Source organism: Wyeomyia smithii, chromosome 1, assembly GCF_029784165.1.
Source record: "Wyeomyia smithii strain HCP4-BCI-WySm-NY-G18 chromosome 1, ASM2978416v1, whole genome shotgun sequence".
NCBI lineage: Eukaryota > Metazoa > Arthropoda > Insecta > Diptera > Culicidae > Wyeomyia > Wyeomyia smithii.
The window spans coordinates 52,749,957-52,773,341 of record NC_073694.1 but is presented as its reverse complement, the minus strand read 5'-3'; the positions used below and the strand labels follow the sequence as shown (position 1 = coordinate 52,773,341).

Below are 23,385 nucleotides of genomic sequence, written 5' to 3'. Positions count from 1 at the left end.
TTCCTCGTACACATCGGAAGGACGGACAAGTGCCGTGCTGGTGCTGCTGCTGCTGTGCACCATCAGAATGCGATAAAATGCAATAAACTAAATGCTTCAGAAAGTATCTTCCCTTTAGCCCCACGGACTCTGTCGACGCTTTCGGATCGGCTAAATGCGTGCGTATAGTTTAGCAGTGATGGCATAAATGTCGGCTCCTGTTGTGCCTCTGAACTTCAATGGGTTTTGTGTACTGCGCTGGATTATTGCCAATTTAGTTCGCCACCGAATGCGATGCGGTTGGAACGAATAGACCTTCGCTTGCACAGGTTGATTGATAGGTTCCATTTATCTGATTAGGGAGCAACATTAAATGAATAAGCTCAAATTTTAATAGTGCGAGCTACTGTTATTTGTTGCGTTTTTTTAATGGCCGAAACCACCCCCGTGCGCATGGCTATACCAGGGAGAGCACTGAAAGTGTGTAAATAAATCGCAAAAGAGACAATTCCACCTCGAGCAGTCGTAGTTGCTTCATGGCCTAAACTACGCGCGAAGACTCATTATCGATTCCGCTGTTTAGTGGCAAACACCTCACCATGTTTATTTATTGTTATTATTATTTTACTATTGCAAATAACCAAACTATCAGTACCCTTGAGTAGGTAAGGAAAACATCCAACATTTCTCCCTTCGGTCGGTGATAGCCACACTATTTAACGACAGTTTTGATGACTGGTCGCAAGTGTATTGTTTACTTCAGAGAAGCCATTCGGTAAACAGACAATCTAGTACTGTGTATTTGTTTGTTTGCGAAATTGTCAGAGACAAGATCTGCGTGCGAAGCAATCTTCAGTGATGTACATTCCTTTGATTAATCAATTGGCTTTATTATTCGGGCTGTCGAACACACATACTATCATTATTTCCTGCAAACGTTTCGTGTTAACAGTTGGCACTAGCGGCCATATTGACTAGCGCCAACGCATGCCATTTATCTTTCAACAACAGCAAAATATCAAACTAGGATTTAGGAATCTCTCATCGTCTGCCACTATCGGAGGAGTACACCTGTTGCCCACGCTTCTTACGCGAAAAGAAGACACCCGAGAGGCGCGAATAAACACGCGTACAACAATAAACAAACAAATAAAAACCGAAATAAATTACAACGTGCCGAAAGATGACATCACCGTGTCAACACGACCGCCGCCCCGGGCCACTTTTGTCGAGAGTGTCACTTGCCCTGTTAATACACGAACACGAGCATGGAAGTTCATTTTTGTGCATCTAATATACAAGGTAAATACAGTAAAATGAAATCGAAAGTTTGTTTGAAATTTGGTTCGAAAAACTCAATCCTCGGAAAACATTGCTTGGCTGTCATCAGTGCTGACAATAATGATCATTCTTCAACCTAAATTAGCAGAGTTTGATTTTTTCTAGTATCAGATTTTTTTCGTTCAAATGAATGTATTTCCAGAAAACAATTTGGCAAAAATTTGTTCAACCCTCGCTGCTCTGTTTATTTTAAATCACGTCGCAGCTGAAAATCCCTTTCATTCCTATCTTGGTGGATATGAATTTCAGCACCGATGAAACCACTGGATTTATCAACCGGTCGAGGTTAACCTAACATTCGTCAATTTTACAAGCATGGCTTTTGGCAAAAACTTTGCCATTCAAAATAAATACACTAAGGTCGCTTTTTACGCGGCTTTTTTACGCGGGTTTTTTTTACGCGGCTTTTTTTACGTGGATTCCGAAACTTACGCGGTTTTTTACGCGGATTCCGGAATTTACGCGGTTTTTTTACGCGGATTCCGGAATTCACTCGTTTTTTTTACGCGGATTCCGGAATTTACGCGGTATTTTTTTTTGCCCGGATTTCGGTTTCTCTTCACTCGGAATGCAAAATTAACGATGGTTTTTTTACGCGGATTCCGGAATTTACGCGGTGTTTTTTTACGCGGATTCCGGAATTTACGCGGTTTTTTACGCGGATTCCGGAATTTACGCGGTTTTTTTACGCGGTTTTTTTTACGCGGCACGTATCCCCCGCGTAAAAAGCAACTTTAGTGTACTCTTTTTGATGAGTTTTATCATGCCAAAAAACATTTCAGGTAAACAACGCTTATGCATTTAAAAATTAAAAGCATTGCAGTGAACTATATCATTTAAAATGCTGTGAAGAACATACCTTGCGGTACACCCGAACAAAATTTTGTTCACATCATAGTTTTAACTTTTTTAACGACTGTTTTTTTTTTAATCTTTTGTCATTGCATCTACTTTTCCATCATTTTTTTACATCTAGGAAAATCTTTACATTCCCGATGCCTTCGAATATAGGTATGTATTTTATATTTTCAATTTATCGACATTTTTTGCAAAAGTGTAAAGAGGCGAAGTACCCCAACTTACTGCTCTGAGGTACACCTGATTTATAAGCATAGAAGTTAGAGGATTTCAGTGACGTGATTTTCAACATTTACTTCATGAAGAACATCTTTATAACACTTTTAACACATTTCTGGTCATTTTTAAATTCTTAATGTTTTTGCATTTTCGTCTTTCGAATATTTCCGACATTTTTATCGTAAATAGGCTAGAGGATTCATTCTCGACATTTCCAACTTTTTCTTTTCTTAGATTCCTGATTTGTTTGATTTTGACATTTTATAAATTTTCGACAATGTTACATTATTAAAATTTTCAATATCATTAATATGTTTGACAATTTAGTTGGTTTTACGCCAGATTTTTGACATATTTTCGTTGTATTTATGATACATATTCATCACTTTTTTGATAACACTTTCCAAATATTTTCAATATTTTTTTCACATATTTTTGATACTTTGTTGACATATTTTTAATTTATTAATGACATTTTTCCGACATATTTTAAACCCATTTGTATCATGTTGTTGACCTGTCTTTCAAACATTTCTTTGGTAATTTCTTCACGTATTTTAGTCATATTCATGATATTCTGACATATTCAAAGCAAAGTTACACAGTGTTGGCAAATTTTTGTTATGCGACTCCACCCAGGACCCTAACTTACGACCCGTTGTTTGACGGCACCAATGGCTTTACTTCCCCATGCGATGGAAGGCGTGATCCCAGAGATTTTTTGCCACAGAAAATCTCCCGGTGTCGGCTAGGCTTACATCTAGACTTGTTGGGTTTGTTGTGAGTGGATCACGCCACCCCACAACCATCGACACCTATGTCGGCGTTGGGATACGAACTCAGGCCACCAGCTGATGTTACAAACTACGCTAGGCCTCCCGCCCTACTTTGATTTATTCAGAAGAGTTTTTGGTAGCTAAATTGTCAATCTAATATAAAAAAAAATTTGGAAATAAACTGATATCACCAATTCGTTTGAAGTCACATTTTGTTTTTAAAAATTGAATGTTTTTTTTTTCAAGATCTCAAATTCAATTTTGTCAATATTTTTTTTATAAGAGCTCAGACACTTTTCTTAAAATCATTTCACTCTCCAACTCTAGTCAAAGTTTGACCAAACATGCTATAGCTGTACAATATCGAGTCTTTTTTCCATTGGATGAAATCATACAACATTTCTGGATACTACCTGTCAGTAAGTTGTTGGAAACGAGTTGCGTGAAAATTGTCGACTAGTCGCTGGAGTTTGACAAAGTTTGCAATATTCTTTATAGATTATATTAATAAGATTATAAGTTATAATCTTAAACTTTATTCATATACAACACAAAAAGCAGTGGTCCCAAATTACTGCCTTGCGGAACGCCCGATAAATTCTAAAAACATACGGATTTCTGTGTTTCAATCCTAATGTATAGCGTTCTATCCACCGAATGAGGTTATGCCTCTGTAAATCCGTACATCGCGTTTGTCCTCTTTTTTGTGCACAGGGAACATGACCGACAATTTTTGGGGGCGCGTCTAAGCGGGCGTATAAATTCGGCTTCACATTTTCTCAGAACGGTACAAGGAATGCAATCAGGCCCGAAAATAAAATAGGAACACGTTTCATCAATTGCAGTTTCCACTTGCCGGTTGGTTATCAGGAATGAGCTGAAGTCAACGATGTCACTGGGGATTCTGTTAAAAGCTAAGTCGAACTCTGCAGTTGTGGCAATTGAGCTACGAAAAATCTGTGTTACCGTGACGATCACCCAAAAATATGTTACAATACATTTTCAACACATTTTTTTTCAAACGAGTTTATTGTCATAATTTCAACTTATTTTTTAAATATTTCGATATGTTTTCAACAATACTGGTATACATTCAACCTATTTTTAAGTATTATGTCGAGTCAAATAAATGTTGTGTGAACAAAACAACCTATTTTTGACACATTCTTGACATAATTTCGGACACAATTTTTACATATTTCTGACGCATTTCTCGACATATATTCTGCTTGTTCGGCACATTTTTGACCTATTTTGGACATATTTTGTTGGTAATTTTCAAACATTTCGACGTATTGTAATGATGCCATATGGCATCTTCATTTGACACATTGCACATTTCTCGAATTTCAATGATATTTCCATCATTTGGCAATATGTACTTTCATGAACACTAATAAATACTGTTTGATATAGACAATCACCTCAAGTTGGTTTAATTTTGTATTTGGACGCAGTGGTTATCCAAGGATGAAAAAAAAAACACGAAAAATTCACGAAGAATTCTTCGCTGATTCGGGTTAACAAAACATGATTAAAAAATATTAGAAGTATGTTATAAATATGTCTGTTTTACCATCATCAACTCAATTTTTTCTCGTATTTTGCAAATTTTCTCACTATTTTTTTACTAATTTTTTAATTTGTTAATATTTCATAATGTTTTCGAGTATTTTCAGTGTTGTTAGTGTCGCTCGTAAGCAGCATGCAACACCTCATGTGAGGTTCCCGTTGCTACCGCCAGCACAAACTGGAAAATTGTCCATGCTAGCTATTTCTCGTTCTTTTTCGCTTTCTTTCTTGCTTGCGTTCGCTCCCGAGATCATATGCAAACACTCCCGTCTACTCTTCGCGTGTGTACTCGCGTGTACCTACTCCCCTACTCGCGAGAACGACCAGCCAAAGACAATTGTTTCAAGATGCTTTGCGATGGTTGCAGAGGGACAGAAAATCATAGAGTATCAGACAGCTTCGGCAGCGGTTTGCTTCGGCTGGTTTTGCATTAATTAGACTGCTGTAAAAATCTCACCAAAGCAGTCCGATACCAAACACGTTGCGACACTTTACATATTCTTCGCTCCACTGTCGTCTGTCGGTGCATGAAGCAAAACTGGGTAGAAAGCTTTTCTGTTTACGAGCACAGTTTTTCAAGCACTCCTCCTAGTCGAGCAGATTTAGTCGAGTATTCCTACTCGCAAGCAGGAACTCGCGTACTATCCTACAATCGCTGAGTAGCAATACAAGAGTTTTTGCGTGTCGGTGCTCGCTTGCTGCTACTCAGGGGAATGCATTAAGAATAAAGAGTATCGCGAAAGCGTGTGTGCAAAAGACTTGAGAAGCGTTGCATATGTCTCGATCTCAAGCGTAGAGGAGGATAAATGTTTTGCTTCTTTCTCGCTTTGCCAGCCTTTGAGTGTTTTCATGACTAATATAATTTAACATAATATTAACATATAACATACAAAACATACAGAAAAGTTTGAAACATTAAAAAATTCGCTTACATTTATCTGAACATATGAAAATGCAGCTCTAACTGAATGACACCAAATGTGGGTATTTCGGGAATCAGATTAATGCCAGAAAAACAGCTGAATATGACCGAATACCACTCAATACGGATATGTCCAGAATCGAGAAAAGGCGAGGTTGTTGTCATTCCGTTAAAACCAATAAATTTAAACGATTTATCTTAAATTATTTAACTTAACACAAAAATGGGCGGGACGAAGCTTGCCGAGTCAGCTAGTAAATAATGAAAACATAAAAACAACAAACTAATAATAATAATAAACAAATGCACGAATGACTATCATTTTACGGAAATTTTGCTGAATATCAAAATAATCAATGAACATTAGATGAAAATCTAGAAAAAATCTTGAAACAATAAACAAAATAGAGAATACTACCAGTTTTTGCAAAAGACAAAAAAATGCGTTACAAGCAAATGAGCAGAATTATTATAAGAAGCGGATAAAAAAAGCAAATGATTAAAAAAATATTTTTTTAAGAATCTTGTTGAAAACGAAGCCAAAATAATGAGGAAATATTTACTAAAAATTAATAAACAAGCTGAAAATAATAAATAAAAGATGAAACAATGACAATAGAGTGAATTGCCAAAACAAAACAAACAACAAACAAACTATGAAGCAGACAAGGATACAAAAAGGAATTCACAATCAAGCGTGTGTTGAAAAAAAAAACAAATTTTAGGGCGCGGATTAAAAATACGAAAAAAACTACTTAATGATCTTGTGAAAATTTACCAAACTAAAAAAAAATACCAGAAATGTGCAAATCACTAAAAAGTGTAAACGAATACAAAAAAAAAATAAAATGTCGAAAAAAACGAAATTGGAAGGTAAATACTAATGAATAAAATATAAAAGTTTGATAAAATGGCAAAATAATGTTTATAAACAGTTAATAAATAAATTGAAATTAAATGCACAATAAAATGAATTACGGTTATAACGCAAGAGAATAAAGAATTTCAACTGTGCCATAATCGGTAACAAAACACTATGCATAACGTATCATCAACAAAGAAATTGCACCATAATCGAAGAAATACTCGCAAATTTGTAAAGTACATAGATATCACACATCTGTTTCCTAGATTTTGCGCGTAAATAATCGCAGATTTCGAGATTTCTGCAGAAATTTTGCGATTTTTTTTTGTGCAGGTTTTCCAGGTTCCGCTGATTTATATGTACCTACTTGACATTTCATTTTTTTTTTGCTTAATTTAAATTTGGATTCGCAGGTGGAATCATGTTTGCTCTTAAGTTTTTCTTTTCGGAAATATTTAGTAGACATCGTGAACTATTCAAAAGAAAATTTTACCCGGATTACATAACTTACTCGCTTTTTACGCGGATCTCGGAATTCAAATGGTTGTTTACAAGGCACGTAAATAGAAATGAGCAGATATAAAAAGGCAAAGTGTTATGTTGTATAAAATACAGTAAAAAAGTAACAAGCTTATTGGTTCGAAAGAGCTGTCCAACAGTTTAAGCAGAACTTTCCAATGTGTAACTTTTTTCCATCTTTTTGCCTTCACGCCTCCAAAATGGTCTCATCTTTCTCACATCGATAACCGTTGGAGAACTTTTCCTGCAACATAGTAATCGTACACGATGTGCCGCTGTGCAATTTTACTATTCCGACAGTTGAAACTGATGATGATTGTCTGCAACTGATAGAGAATTGATGATTCTATGCATTGTCGGCTGCAAAGCATGGGTCATCGACTTTTCACTGTTGAAATTACTATCCTATCTAAGCACTTCCAACAGACTGGTAGAAGCAAAACCCGTAGCAAGAACAAATATTCTTCAATTTTCAGCATGCGTAATAAGCAATCAACAACCAGCAAGGGCTAATGAGTAATTAAGCACATTCCAGTGATTCCAATGGCAAGCAAGTGTCCACTTGTGACGAGAACTTTGTTACGACGACACAGAAGAGACAAGGGCCGTTGTCGCGTCAGTTGAAATGGACGAAGGGCAGTAGTGAAATCCCTTTTGCTTCGACAGCGTGCCAATTTGTAGCGAATATTTGTATGACAACTCTAATGCCATTCGTTGCATGCATGGGGTCTCGCGAGACGCTGAATGACACCCGGGGCACTTGTTTACTTTTTCCGCACAAAAGTATCACACTTCAAGTCACGACACGATGTTGTCTGTCCCACCGCCCGTAGTGTCCCCCTCACCACACTGAAAGCTGGTGGTTATTTGAGAATATGCATTTTGCACTTAAACTGGCCAACTTTAGGAATCGTAGCAAAAGTGGCAGCGCGTGTTCAAAATCCTACTATTCGGGCAGCCACAGGTGACGGAATGATTTATGACCATTCGACCGTTCATATTTCATGGGAAAAATCGTCCATCGTATTCAAGCAGCAGCTCTAGTTTTGCCCGAGCATAAATTAGCAGCAATAAATTCGAGGCTAAGCTATTGATCATTCCCAGCAAACCAATGAATGTAATTATTTTCACTCGTAAGTGTAACCCTATCCGTGTGGACTCCCGTGTCAACGCCCACCAGCGTGACTGAACTCGTCGCAAGTTCTAACTTAATTAGAAATAACATCCGTGCCGTATCAACGCACATCACTGGTTGTTGTCGTTGAAGTAACTTTATTATAGATCCGTCTGCTCTCTACAGTCCAGGGGCAAGGGAAAGAAAAACATCATTATACCCGACAATCAGTCTGCTATCTGTTACTCGCTAAGAATTTGATACTTACACGAGAGTAAAGCCGTACCGCCTAGCCGCACTTCTTCTGAAATGCCAGTGCAACGACGCAAAGTAAATTAGTACATTCATGATTGACAATGAATGGCTGTAATTTGTAGTACAGTCGAGTAGCGCAATGGAAGGAATTCTTGGAAGATGTTTTTTTCAAAAATCCTATTCAGTGATGTAGAATATTCGCAACAACACCTATGACTACGGTGATTTGCTAATCATAACAAATTTGAAATTGTCTAGTGGTTTCAATCGGAGATTCAGCTCCAATAATCAATATATACATTCTATTTCAATTCTGTCGCTCATTTCCCATTCCCAGTTGGAAGAAACTTTGCACACGTTACCGATATAAAAGTCTTCCATGGGTGAAAAGAACATCGGTGGAAGTAATTTTGGCTAAATTTATGACGTGCTAGAGAACATGATAATCCATGTTTCTCAAGTTTAATTTGTTTGTAAATATAGCTTCGGTATGTCAAAACATCGCATGTTATCTAACAAAGACGGATTGACAGCTTCGCTCTGACTGATCAATATTTTATCATGCCACACTTTCGCTTGTGCTCGGAATCATTTCGATGAACTCAGGGCAGAACTCGGGCAAACACGAGAAGCGAAAAAATTTAGCACCCCGCAGCTGCAGCACAATTTGAGCGTGATTTTCTCACGTGCGTGCACGAAAGTAGAAGATCATCCTCATACTGGCTGGGCAAAAAAACAAAAGCAAACAAACAAACTATTCGGCTAGTCGTTGAGAAGTTAATTATTCGCGCGCGCGTTAATTACAGCCGAGCATCAATTTAATGAAAGCGAAAGTGTTTCGTTTCGTGTGTTGCCGTTCGAAGCGGTGAAGTATTGTTCTTGTCGTGCGTCGTCGTTTCAAAGTGGTCATAACATTGACACCAATAGGTATGAATTTAGTTGAACACAATTTATTTTGAATGGCTCCGATATTCACTTTGCCGGAAAAATCTTTTCACTAGTAAATCGATGATTGAACACTGCTGATTTCACTCCAGTACCGAACGGTTCCAGCTAATAGAAGCTTGAATTGAAATTGCCTATTAAATGGAAACTGCGTGATAACCGTCATCTTCATCATCATTCCAGCTGCGATGGTTACACATTTCGCATCGTGAACGATGCTCACCCCAGGATTCGACGGATGGAGACGCTTCATTTTGGATGAGCACAAAATACCATACCCTTTCGTTTAACCTACTGCCTGTGGGGTGCATTCCCCCACCCTACCCATGCTATCAGCCGTATAAAATAGTTTAAAAATAAATATTTTATGTAGAAGCATGATTGAGCGTGATGCGTTATGATTAATCAATATAATTGCCCATCAGAGTTTTTCCCCTCCAAACTGAGGGGGTGGGGGGCGCAGTGGATTAAGTAACGAGAAAAACCCAGATGAAGATCGATTGAAAAAAGTACTACGAAACTAGACCTACCACTGCGGTCGTCAATTTTCCTCCATCAAATTCGGTTCGGTGCGGACATGGGGCCATGTCATATGGCCACGATGACGCACACCGAGGACCGACGGGAGCAACAAAAAGTATCACTGATAAACTTGTGGTTGGTTTGTTATTAATAGAACCGACCGGACCGGCTGACCGATGACGGTTTGCGTTGCGGAACAGCCGAAAAAGTTGGAAAATTCTGAGTTCGATCACGCTTGGTTCCACATAGGAAAAAAAACTTGAAAAAAAGAAACGCCAAGCAAGAAAGTGGAATGATATACGCTTTCCACCTGGCTAACGGCGCCGCCGGACCGGCTTCTGGGAACAATTTGTCGTGGTGAATTTGCTTGCCAGAGTTCCACAAACCATTTTGCGGCTGTTTTGTTGGGCAGCAGTTGAAGAAAGAAGGTAAGAAATTTCGCCGCACCGGTGCGGCTGTCATTTACTGCGGGACCGTAAATTATGTAGCTCTTCAAGTATCGGATTAGTATGGGAGTTTCTTTTCTAAATTTTTGTAGAGTGAAACAACTGTCGATTAATATTATTATGGCTGTCCTTAGAATTTTTGGGCTTATAGCATCATTAAAATCCTTTTATTATTGACCTTTTTTTAAGTGGAGGATATTTTAGGATTTTACTTATGAAATTTTAATACGTCTGTCATAAGCTGACATTTTCCATCGCCGATCTTATCTAGGTTAACCATGGTAAGCTGTGTGTGTATAGGTTCTCTTCTGCATGCTGAATTGAACTGACGGGCCGGAAACGAGTTGCTATTTTCAGCGCAATTGCCAACTGCCATGCCATGATGCCGAGATATTAGTGCACCGGAGGTTTTCTCCATCCTTTGACGTAAGCGGCTTTCCACATGATTGGAAAACGGGCGTGTAGCAACCACTTGCGCTAGGGGCTAGGCGGAAAAATGCATACACAGTAAAATCGATCATAATTTGTTTACATCACCGTGGAATCTTGATAAGAATCATTGGCTACCTAATGGGCACTTACGATGCGAGTAGGGCAAAGCGTGAGAAAATTGCGCAATTGTGCATTCGATAATATCAACTACAAAAGAATAGTTGCATAGCATACCGAACATTCCCGAGCAGTGACTGTTATCTGCGGTCTTTCGATGGTTGTACGGAATGCCAAAAAAAGTTGTAAGATATATTAATAGCTGCATAGTAGATGCAAATGCGTTTTAATTTTATTAATAGTTAAGGGGACACCCTACTCTGCAAGGTCGAAAAATAATGAATTTCGTGATTTTTTTTTCGAATGTTCAGAGAAGAAGTGAAGTGTTGGGGTATTTTGGCTATTCATCAAGGTTTGTCGTGAAAGCAAATGTTTTGGCAGTTGGGAATGTGGGTTCTCTCTATAAATTAGTACCTAACATTGTCCAATCCATTTTTACATGCTTAAACAAAATTTCAGCCACATCGGTTCATTAGTCGCTGAGAAAAACTTACCACCAGTTGAAAAAACATGGTTTCGATAAAAAACGCTGGCAACAACGTAATACTCACTATATTTGCATCCCGACATCCCAAATACTTCTTCAAATATACCCTAATCAGTAGCCAAAATACCTGAACACTTCACAGTACTCTAAACAGCCGAAAAACAAATCACGAAAATTCATTAATTTTCAACTTTCCAGGGTAGGGTCCCCCTTACCGAAAAAGGGACAAAACTTGTATCTTTTCAAATGCTCATACACAAATCGGTTTGTTTTCAACCGATATCCTTCTTTCTTTCAGTCATCGATTGGAAAATAATACACACATCCGCCCAAACGCAGAAAATTGTTGTTAGATTATGCGAACTATTGTATTAAAAATTGTGAAGCCTTGTTGAAACGAAAATTACGTCCTTGATTGATTGGGCGCTTGCTGGCTTTTCCTAAAAAGGTCGACTGCTTCTGGTCAAAATAGTTACACTCTGTGGAAATAGTAGTAGCATCAGCGGATTGCGCCAGTATTAGCTGGCTTTCCGATTTTGCTTTCGGCTTAAACAAAGCACTTGCCAATGCCGGTTGGTCACATATCTCAGCAGCAGCGCGGTAACAGTTTTCAGTTTACCGGTTGGGGACTTATGCCTTCTTCCCTGCGATGAAATTTTACCTTATTTTCGGGTCTCCTACGAAAGGCGGAAAATTTGAATCACGAAAGAATCACGAAAAGCAGAATTACGGAAGGCAGAATATTTCATAAGGCAGAATCACAAAGAGCACGAATGGCAGAATCATAAAATGGCAGATTTGATTTTGGTTATGTACTTTACTAACAATGTGTCATCTATTTTTCCTTTAATTCTATAAATCTAGTAGATCAGTCGTTTATATGCGAGAGGCCGCCGCTTCCGACGGTGGGTCGGACTGCGGAAACCACGGAGGCCTCTCCAAAACAGCCAAAATATAAAAAATCGGTTGAAAAATAACCGTATTAAACATAAAAATGTGAGCTAAGGTAAAAAACAGGGTTTTAAACATAACTTATAATTTTTGGGGTATTTGAAAAACTTTAAGTAAACGCGCAAGTAACACTTATCAAAAGCTACAACCCACACTAAGTCACATCAAAAGTTGTCGCATTTTTCCATCATTTGTAGCACCGTGAAATAATTGTGCGATCGGAACCAAAAATTCTGGTTTTCTTAAAAAATATATAACTTAGCTAAAACTACTTTCATTTGATTCGGAATTGAATATACTTTCAAAATTATAGTGTATATGTGGTATGTTTCTTGCAAAAATAGAGGGCAAATTTAAAATAAAATTGAAAAATTGCGTGGAAAAGTCTAAAAATTTAGATATAGACTCAAATAACTTAACATGTTTTATTGATATTAGAACAAACCTGTATATATTTTGAAAGCTTCATTTGTCCTCTTTCTAAAACTGCTCAAATATTGAAAATCGTTTAATAAATGGCTGAGTTAAAAAATATTATATGCGCTGAGGTCCAAAAAACCGTATTTTGACCATAACTCCAGATTTTGGGGGTGTTTGGAAAGTTCTAGTATGAGCGAATGTTACACTCAACAAGACCTACAACCTACACTGGGTCACTTCAGAAGTTCTAAATCGCTGTAGCACAGTGTTATGATAAGAAGTAACCCTCAACCCTTGATTCACGTATGGTCTACCTTATTAGAAAAAAAATTGAAATTTCAAAGGGCTGTAATCGTCTCTTATAAAAAAAAACATTGCCCTTTTGTTGAAAACATTGCCCTTTTGTTGAAAAGTGCTGGACAGGTCTAAACATATAAAAATGCAGGTCTGTCTGTCCGTCATATCCATAAAGGCTTGGGAACTACTTAACCTATCAGCGTGAAACATTGTATATAGGGGTTTTAGGGGCCAAGAATGGTGACTAAGATAGTTCGAGACCCCTTCCTCTTCTGGAAGGGAGAGGTCCCATACAAATGAAACATAAATTTCTGCACATCTCGAGAACTAACCAACTAATTGAAACCAAACTTGGTAGCTGAGGTGTTTTTAGGGGTAAAAAATATGTCCATAATGGTTTGACCCCCTCCTACTTCTATAAGGGAGGGGTCCCATACAAGTGAAACACAAATCGTACAGCTGGAGAACCAATAAAGCAAATAAAACAAAATTTGGCATATGAATGTTTCTGGGGGTAACAAATATGTCCATGGTTTGACACCCCTCCCTCTGCTATAAGGGAGGAGTCCTATACAAATAAAACACAAATTTCACACAGCTCGAAAGCCAATCTAGCAAATGCAACAAAATTGGGCATGTGAATGTTTTTAGGGGTAACAAATATGTCCATGATGGTTCGACACCACTTCCTTTTCTGGAACGGAGGGGTTCCATACAAATGAAACACAGATTTCTGCACATCTCGAGAACTAACCAAGCGATAGCAACCAAATTTGGCAAGTGAATGTTTCCAGAGGTAACAAATATGTCCACAATGTCCCTCCCTCTGCTATAAGGGAGGGGTCTTATACAAATGAAACACAAATTTCGCACAGCTCGAGAGCCACTCAAGCAAATACAACAAAATTTGGCATGTGAAAGTTTTTGGGGGTAACACATATGTCCATAACGGTTCGACATCACTCCCTCTTCTGGAAGGAAGGGGTTCTATACGAATGAAACACAAATTTCTGTACATCTCGAGAACTAACCAACCAAATGGGACCAAATTTGGCATGCGAATGTTTTTAGGGGTTACAAATATGTCCATAAATGGTTTCACACCTCTCCCAAACACAAATTGCGCAGAGCTCGAGAACCAATCTAGCAAATACAACCATATTTGGCATGTAAATGTTTTTAGGGGTAACACATATGTCCATAATGGTTTGACACCCCTCCCTCTTCTGGAAGGGATGGATTCTATAAAAAAAATGAAACACAAATTTCTGAACATCTCGAGAACTTACCAAGTAAATGGAACCAAATTAGCCAGGTGAATGTTTTCAGGGGTAACAAATATGTCCACAATAATTTGACACCACTCCCTCTGCTGGAAGAGAAAGGGTTTCTTACAAATGATACACAAATTTTTGCACATCTAGAGAAATAATGAATTAAATGGAACCAAATTTGGAATGTTGAGGTTTTCATACCAGCAAGAACAATTTTCATGATGATTTGACACCCCTCCCTCTTCTGGAAGAGAGGGCTCATACAAATGAAACTCAAATTTCTTCAAAACTTCTGGATGGGAAGGCTCATATACAAATCAAACACAATTTTTTATGGTGGTTTGACACTTCTCCGTTCTCTGGAAGGGAAAAGAGGTTTTCCATAAAAATAAGACAGATATTTCAACCAGGTTTTCCAGAAAAGAGCCTATAATGATCGGATTGATGCACTGGAGCCAAAACTCGACTCCAGGCGCCATTTTTAAATTTAAGATGCAAACTTCCGGTTTCTAAAATGGGTGTTTTCGGAATCAGGATGTCGTGCAGAGGTCAGGAAATTGTCTCCAAATGCCATTTTAAAATTCAAGATGGCGACATTCGGTTTCTGAAAAACAGCCTAAAGTGACCAAATACCACCCAATATGAATATGTCCGGAACCAGAACGATGCAAGGAGCTAAAAATTACCCTCCGACACGATTTTGAATTGTAAGTTGGCAACTTCTGGGAAACAGGCTAAAATGACAGTACTACTCAATAATGACCGAAAATGACTGAATACCACCCAATAAGGGTATTTCAAGGATAGAAAAGATGTACAGAAGCTGATAAAACCAATCATTTCAAACGATTTGTCTTTTGACTTTGATCATTTCTTATGGCCATTTCGTCGTGCATTTGCAGACTATAAACAAATCGCAAGGAATCAATGAATTTATTTATTTAAACACGAAAATGGGCGGAACGAAGTTTGCCGGGTCAACTAGTACATAATAAATGTACTGAAGACTCTATTTCTTCAAAACAAAAACAATGAATATCATTTTCAGCCTTTCCAATCAACTTCAGATGTTATTTGGCTGGACAGTGTCCTGTTATCAGTAATATATAGGTGCATAGGTCTTTTTTAGATAGAGCAGGAACTTTTTGTGTGTTTGGTGCATGTGACATCATCACAAACTGTTCTGATTGCCGGGATGTGGTAGAATTTTTCCAGTTTGAATCTATAATCATCTTTTCCCAGTTTCTCAATTCCATTTTTAAGCAGCATGGAGAGTCACCACAAAGTGGTTTTGGTCCAATAAGCTGTTTACAAGATCGTAGTTCATCAGGTTTTTCAACACCTTTATTATGTTTTATTTTATATCATTTATTTCAACTATTGAAGCAGCTGAATGCGTTCCCATACCAGTTTTGACGTCCATGTAAATAATTCTAACGCATTTGAAGCTGCATGACTGTCAGAGAAGATACAATTTGGCGATTTCTGTATTTTGGCAATTGTTAACCCGGTGCTGGAATCATTGAACGTTATTGTTTTGGTTAATCCAGAGTCGAGAATGAACGTACGCAGTGGATCAAAAAGTAAACATCAACATCAACAAAAAACAAACAACAACACAAGGCGTTACGATCGCTTCGATGCAGCAATATTGCATGTGTGCAACTGACTCAGTTTTCTTTGTCGCGTAGTGATCCATAGCGGCTCGCAGGTGCTTTTTGGGGTGAGAGTCATGTATAGTACAAAAGGAGTACGAATTACAGGTATGATCGCATCTCTTATCAAGGTTAATCCTGATCAAACGTACCCTTCCCTACTAACAAAAATTCCTCTCCTGTGACCTTTGTGGAGATGCAGAGGCTAACACGGTTTCCGAATAGTAAAGGTCACGCTAACATCCCTTTCCTCTTCCCACCTGATTGCAAAAGCGTGGCCGGTGCCGTTATTGATCATTTAAGAATTGAGTTACTAAAACTTGTACATGAGAATGGTTGACTACTCCCAGCTCAATTCAGTTGATTAACTGTGGGATTTTACTGATTCGGAGTAGCAACCATTGATATGTGCAGTCAGTCAAGCTTAGCTAAGCTAAGCTGCTAAAAATTAAAGGGAAGTTAGCTAGAATATTGTAGGACAACTTTTTTCTCTATCTACAACGATAAAAAGCTAGACTTATGATCTCATCGAAAACTTTGATTGCTTCAATTTTTGATAACATGTAAAAAAGCGTTTCATCATATGTTACAACTTTGCAGAAGAAAGAGTTTAGCTTTTTAACCATTCTTCTGAAATTTGATGCCCCTAGCAAGCTCGTAACTGCGTCAAAAGGCCGCAGAGTAATTACTAGCTGGGTTCGTCATTTCTACGTTGGCCTACGGGAAAACCTCATTTAAGTCTCTGAAGACTTTACGCAGTCTTCCGAGTAGGTAAAAAAAGCACCCAAATTCACAAAAACGGTTATAAAGTTAGAATTTTTCATTTATTTTCAGGCACGTACGTTTCACGTAGCAAGTTACTCGCCAGCTGTTGTGCTGCAGGCCGATATTCCCTCGGCGGAACAATCCCGTAAAATCCCGTACACAGCTCAATGCGAATAATAGCATAAAGTGTTTTTGTTTGTGCAGCTCGTGGCATCAGGCGTCTACCTGTTGACCCGCACAGGTATATACGGTTCCGAGACGGACCCTTCGTCACGAGTTATACAAATTCAGGATTACTGTACCTGCAATGCTTTAAATAAAGTGTATGCTGTAATCAAAGCCACTCGAAATTGGACGATAGGTCATTTGGTACGCTGTTTTGGGCAACGAGGAGGAGCGCAACCTGAGTACCGATTGGACGTCGGAAGTAAGAATTGTTGAAGAAACACAAATAATACTCCTGATTTTGTATAATAAATACTCTCTCATTTTGCTTGTTAAGCTTGAGTAAATTCCACAATAAATTTTCAACGGTTGAGATGGATCATTCACTCGCACATTTCAAAGTAGTGTACGAATCAGTCAGGCGCATCAAGTTGTTACAAATCATGTCCGAAATTAATCTGATTCGTGGGCCCCCTCGTGCATCGGTTTCAAATTCAGACCTGTTCGTAACTATTGATTGACTGATCGATCAACACATCGTATCTTGAAGCTTAGGCTCCTAATAGCGGGCCTTGAGATAGTTTTTGTCATTGATTGAAAAAGATTTAGTGAACAGTAGCATATACAATCGCTATGCACAAGTTTTTGTGGTGATATTTAACTTCTCATTCAAGTTTGGCGCCTTCCACAATTTGTAAAGTCGTATTCCCGATCGTATCACTACGTCTCAGTGTTGTTCCAATTAGTGTTAAAAATGTTAACAGCAATTGATGAATATTTATATCCGATTGATAATTACAGATAAATATACATATCCTACTAAGCACAGTCTAATCGTAGCTGTTACCACCGTGTTTGTAAGTACCTGTAAGTAGAAAGAAGAAAAAAAACCTATAAAAATCGTCTACCCAAATATGATTTAATTTAAGCGATTTTCCTATTGATATGCCATAAAACTAACAGTTAGCAATTCAAGACGGATTCACTAACCACCGAGTGAACCCATGTCAAACAGTTTATTTCTGACCGTACTAAGAGTTTAGGTTTGAGTCGACAGCAGACAGTACCGTTCCTTCCCTTTCCGCTGCCAATCCGAAGTCAGCGAATTGCTTGCATCGAATACACACAATCGCATTGCTTGCATCAATATCGCTTTCCAGCTGCGACCAAGGCAGCCATAAATTAAATGAAATCAATTTAAAAACAAACGATGGCGTTGAGCACCACTTCAATCTGTTGCCACCGCCGCCGTTGTCGTCGTCGACGTCGGTCGAATGGGAGATTGAGTTATTGATTGAGTTGTCAAGTGCCACCGATATTGATCTCCTCCACATAATAAAAAGCCCGCTCCGCGTCTGCCAGGCAGCACGCACGCCAGCCAGTAGATTAAAAGGTCTGCGATTGACCCCTTTGGGAACTATCGCCTGGACAGATGGACGGACGGTAACCTTGGAACCGCTACCAGAAACATCCTGTGCAGCAACGAACGGCGAAACAAAGACATTGAGCTTCGGCAATTGAACACAAAATCAATTAATCTATGCCTTTTTAGATCAAGCACATAATCCAAAATTGTACGACCGGAAGCCGATAAATGCAATCGTTTTATTTTTTTGTTATTATTCGGTATGGCTGAGTTTGTTTACGAACGTGGCGCACATTCGTGCGAAGCGGTCGTAAATAATCGTTGGCAAAGAAAATAACCATACCGTTGTTGAGACCAGAATGTAGTTTGATTCGATCTGATATAACATTCCAAGAATTTTAGTAGTAAAAGCCGCCGAAACGCAACATACGCGACAGTTCGGGAACGATTGTATGGAAATCTAACCTAACCTCAGTTCGTCTCTGACTACCAATTCCGGAAAATTAATAGTAAACTAAACAATAGCGGCACCTCACGGATGGAGAAAACAATCAATGGTGTGTTCCAAAGAAGCCCGGCTAACAGTCGCAGACCGAAAGGCGAAAACAATCCACGGATATATATGTTAATAAAATTGCAGTTGCAGTAGAGCTAACTGACGATGACGACGCCGACGATACGGATTGGGATTTGGGTCAGAAGACAAACGGAAGGCAAACCCCAGAGAGACGGTGGAAAACTATCAACAAACAACAAAGCCAAGCCACAGCACAGCACACTACCGCAGGGGTGCCAGTGCAGAAAAAGAATTAATATTTCGACCTCGTTTTTCGATGTGATAAACAACAGGCGTTGAAGGAAAACTTTAGACGAAGACCGACAGTTCTAGTCGCAGCGGAAAGGAAATTACGTGAGTTTGGAACAATGGGTATCGTCTCGGTTGTAAAGTTCTGCCCCGGTTGAGAGGAAAAGTGGCAATTGCATCTGCCCTTTTGCAATGGATATGAGAGCTGTGAAAACGTCCATTATTGAGATTTTGCATTAAACAGGATGACACAAAAAATTTACTTGGTGTGAAGCCAATTGGCGGAAAGAGGTTGTAAAGTACTGTTATTTCTCTAAATTAGCTATTACCTCTGGGAAAAATCATCTTATAATGCATCACACAAATTAAATCGCACGGATGTTCACATGAATGCCAAATGCCATAAAATGCATGAAATATTTTGCTGGTATATTTTTACCATTAGTGGACTATTCTCATATAAGAGGATGTTGTGCCAGGCTAATTAATTGCTGGTTAACTGGTCACTTTTTTCCGCTTCTAGAAGATATTTCGATTTAATGAATTTGAATAGAACAGAACATCGACTATGAATAGATAAATATCGGGCTATTTCGGCTGAGCGGTCTTGCAATTTTGGAAACAACTTATTTGATTTCGTTCAACGTTTCGTCACTGGTTGATGTTTTCATCAGGGTCAAAAAATCTAATTTTGTTAATATTGATGGCTTTGGTATTTTTCTGCTTTGTTATTCAAAAATCTGTGGTTGTTTAAACGGTTACGTTTACTATAGTGGTTTTAATTTGATAAAAATCCCTTTATATTTACTCTCATATGGGTGGATTGGAACAAATGGAACTTATAACAATTTTGTAATACTTGAGCTAAGCAGAATATTGCCAAAATGCCTCCATCAACGGTTCCTTAGAACAATGTTTTCTTGTGAAATGCAACTAAAGAAATTTAAGTAAAAACACTAAATTTTAAGTAACTTCCATACTTCCATATAAAATACTCTATAACTCTGTACTCAATGAAAATAGGAATTTTGTTTTATTTATTTTACATGTTCTAAATTGATAATTTGAGATTATGCGAGTCATTTGTACAAACTTTTGTTTCGGAGACACCATTGAGCTAGGTTGAAGGTAAAAGAAACCAAGGATGTAAGTTCCGATTTTTTTGTTCTTTTGGTCCACATGAGATCTGAAGACTTTTTAAACAGAAAATATAGATTTGCATCTGACATCCGTGATAGCAACAGCCAAATAGTGCAAAAGTAGATGCTAAAGTAGATTACTGATACATCGACCATTCTGTGTTTTTAATTTTTGACGTAGAACTACGTCTTCTAAGGGAGGGTGTAAAAATTAGTTACGCGTTCACCAAAATGCGAATATTTGTAGTTGCATGATGTAAACTGTTGACTATTCAAACATGTCCAGCTTCGGTTTGAACGCAGAACGACCAATCAAAGCTGAATACACGGTCAAATACCGTCCAGTATGGGTATTTCTAGAGATCGGAAATGGCTTTTTGAATTGTTTCCGGGAAACAACCAAAAATGGCCAATTACTATCCAATCCAATATCTCCAAAACGAGAATAATGCATAAGACTTCAGACACAAATTTTAAATCCACTAAAGGCAAAACAGAATTTTGCCGATTTCGTGCTCTCAAATAATACATTTGATTTTAGTGATATAGGGGTAAGGAACGGCTTAAGCAGTAGCGCCTATTTTAATGAGTCGCAGAAAACAAGCCTCGAACACCTGCTTTTTGATCAATATCGACAATTTCAATGATGGAAACGAAAACTTTGACTGTCTAGCTGTCTTACGAATATAAGAAATACCATTAATCACAAAGAAATTTGTGAACAAACATCATTTGAAACAAATCAACCTATATTGCAGCCATTCAGGAGCACTTCGGGTGTTGCAAAAAAACGCTGGCGGTTCCTAAAGCTGCTTAGAATAGGTCTTACCCTAGTTTATTCGGAAAAGTTTCTATAAACAGGTCGGACTCGATTAAACGGAGTTTTGAAAAATATTTCGCTCCGGACAATCGAATCCTCCAGATAATCGAGCCATTTTTATTTTTTTTTATTTTTAATATCTTTCATTTAGAATAGTGAATTTTCTATTATAGTATGTTGTACACAATACATGTGCCGACTAAATAAATTAAAAATTGTCTTTAGACTGTTTGTTGGGGTTTGTTATACATATATACGTAATAATAAATTATGTTATAAAATATAAAAGAATTTGATTTGATTTAGGTATTTATCTGATTTATTGTCTTAAATGTTAAGAAGAATTGAGGTGTTACATATACAGACCCAGTTCGATTTTGACAACACTCATGTTTTTTTTTTTTATTTCCTAAGTGACCTACAACGACCTAGACGCTTGATATGGCCACTAATGGGCTACTTTGCGGATTTCAAACCGTTATTGATTTCGCTTGATGAGTGTTGGTTCAATAGTCCAGAAGTATCCGGAACACCACCAAAACAGGCCAGCTTGTGGTTCTAAGTACACTAAAGTCGCTTTTTACGCGGGGGGATACGTGCCACGTAAAAAGCCGCGTAAATTCCAGAATCCGCGTAAAAAAGACGCGTAAATTATGGAATCCGCGTAAAAAGTATACCGCGTAAATTCCGGAATCCGCGTAAAAAAGCCGCGTAAAAAAACCCGCGTAAAAAAAAACGCGTGAAAAGCGACCTTAGTGTACTGCATTGATCATCGCCACTATATTACAGAAATATGTTCCGACCATAAATTCGAAACCGGTTGACCAATAGTGGTTGTCCTCATCGGCAACTGAAAACCATAATACCTAGCTTTTGGAGGTTGTTCAGTAAGAATTGGTTGAAGAAATGACGAGAAAACTGCTAAAAACGAACTACCTAAACAGAACGGGGCATTGTTGTTACAATTTTGAACAATCCCGAAACTCCCAATGACCCGGAAGACAAAAGTACATTATAGAATTACAGAAGAAAAAAAAATACTCCGGATAATCGAACCATTTTCTCCGGATAATCGAGCCCCCGGATAATCGAGTCCGACCTGTATTTGATTGCGCCTCGTCTTTAAAAATGGACGAGTAATTATTTTTTCAGGACAGTGAGGTAGACAGCCAGTGTCTTCGAGAAAGTTGTAGCAAATGCTTTTTCTAGCAACTTCGTCGAAAGATATAGGTAGTTTTATCTGGAAAACTTACTCATACATAATTTTTAACATAGTTTTTTTCCAAGATTTTCTGCATATTTTATATCTTCTACAAAGTTATTAGCCATGCAAAAACACATATTCTCGCTGAGTATTTCACCTCGCTATCATTCAAAATAAAAAAGTTATTTACCCATTATTGGGTTTTCAACGGTTCTTTGAAATTTAAATTACCTATTCGTACGCAAATATACGCAGATAACTAATTAATGTTCCTAAGGGACATACATTTTACTTTCAAAAGAATATAAAATCATTTGTCTAATAGAGTATAGAGTTTTTTGTATGAAAAATCGTACTTTTTCAAATACCTTTGTTATTTTTGAAGACAGCCATTTACAATCTTCGCCAAAATTATAGGCCCACAAAATTGCACAATTTTGAAGAAGTATTTAATAATATGAAAAATCATGGGAAAAAGTTACGATGAAAAATCATCAGCAGGGCAGCGCAGCAAGTGGTGATTTCTTATGCTGCGCTGCGTGTAGCAATTGTTTGTACCACACTTCTTTTTTGTTTTCGGTCTCTGGCGCTCGCATAAGAATAAACACACTTGCTGCTTACAGCACAGCTGATCAAAATAACTGCAGAGAGAACACACAGGAGTACACGACGATGGGCACTGATGAGATAAATTCCATAACATTCGAAGAGAAAACATTTTTCGAGATGTTAAGCAAACAACGCTATCTACTTTCTTACCTAGATGCTTCCCTCATTTGATGTATGCTTAACAGATACACAGTAAAAGCACTGCAGTAAGCTCTGTTGTGTTGTTATTGAGTGTAATGTCCTTTCGTGTAAGGAAGCACACACCAGTTTATCATCTCTGTAGAAAGATACCACCACCATGATATTTTTCTACATGTATTTACCCGAGTCACTGCTCTCTTCAAGTAAAGGCATTACTTTGCCCCCCACTGTGAGAGCAGTGAAGGATATTCTCCTACACGCTAGCAATTCTCTGAGGAGAAACGACAAGCCTGTATGTGTGTATGCAACATTGTCTCCAGTCATCCGCTGTATGGTTTTTGCTGGAACAGTCGCTCATTCGATTGCAGCATTTCATAGGGGACGGATCAGCAGCACCCAGTGGTT

The 23,385-nt window shown here is 38.1% G+C and overlaps 2 protein-coding genes across 5 annotated transcripts in view; one reads left to right on the top strand and one right to left on the bottom strand.

Moving 5' to 3' along the window:
• Window positions 1-23,385, bottom strand: part of LOC129718614 (Ca(2+)/calmodulin-responsive adenylate cyclase) — a 122,044-nt gene that overhangs the window by 43,088 nt on the left and 55,571 nt on the right. The gene's annotated exons all lie outside the window — the stretch shown is intronic.
• On the top strand, window positions 659-15,919 carry LOC129718615 (uncharacterized). The gene is made up of 3 exons (XM_055669552.1): window positions 659-1,281; window positions 2,297-2,331; window positions 15,862-15,919. Exons 1-3 carry the CDS (start codon window positions 967-969, stop codon window positions 15,896-15,898), a joined length of 387 nt encoding a protein of 128 aa, XP_055525527.1. The 5' UTR covers window positions 659-966; the 3' UTR covers window positions 15,899-15,919.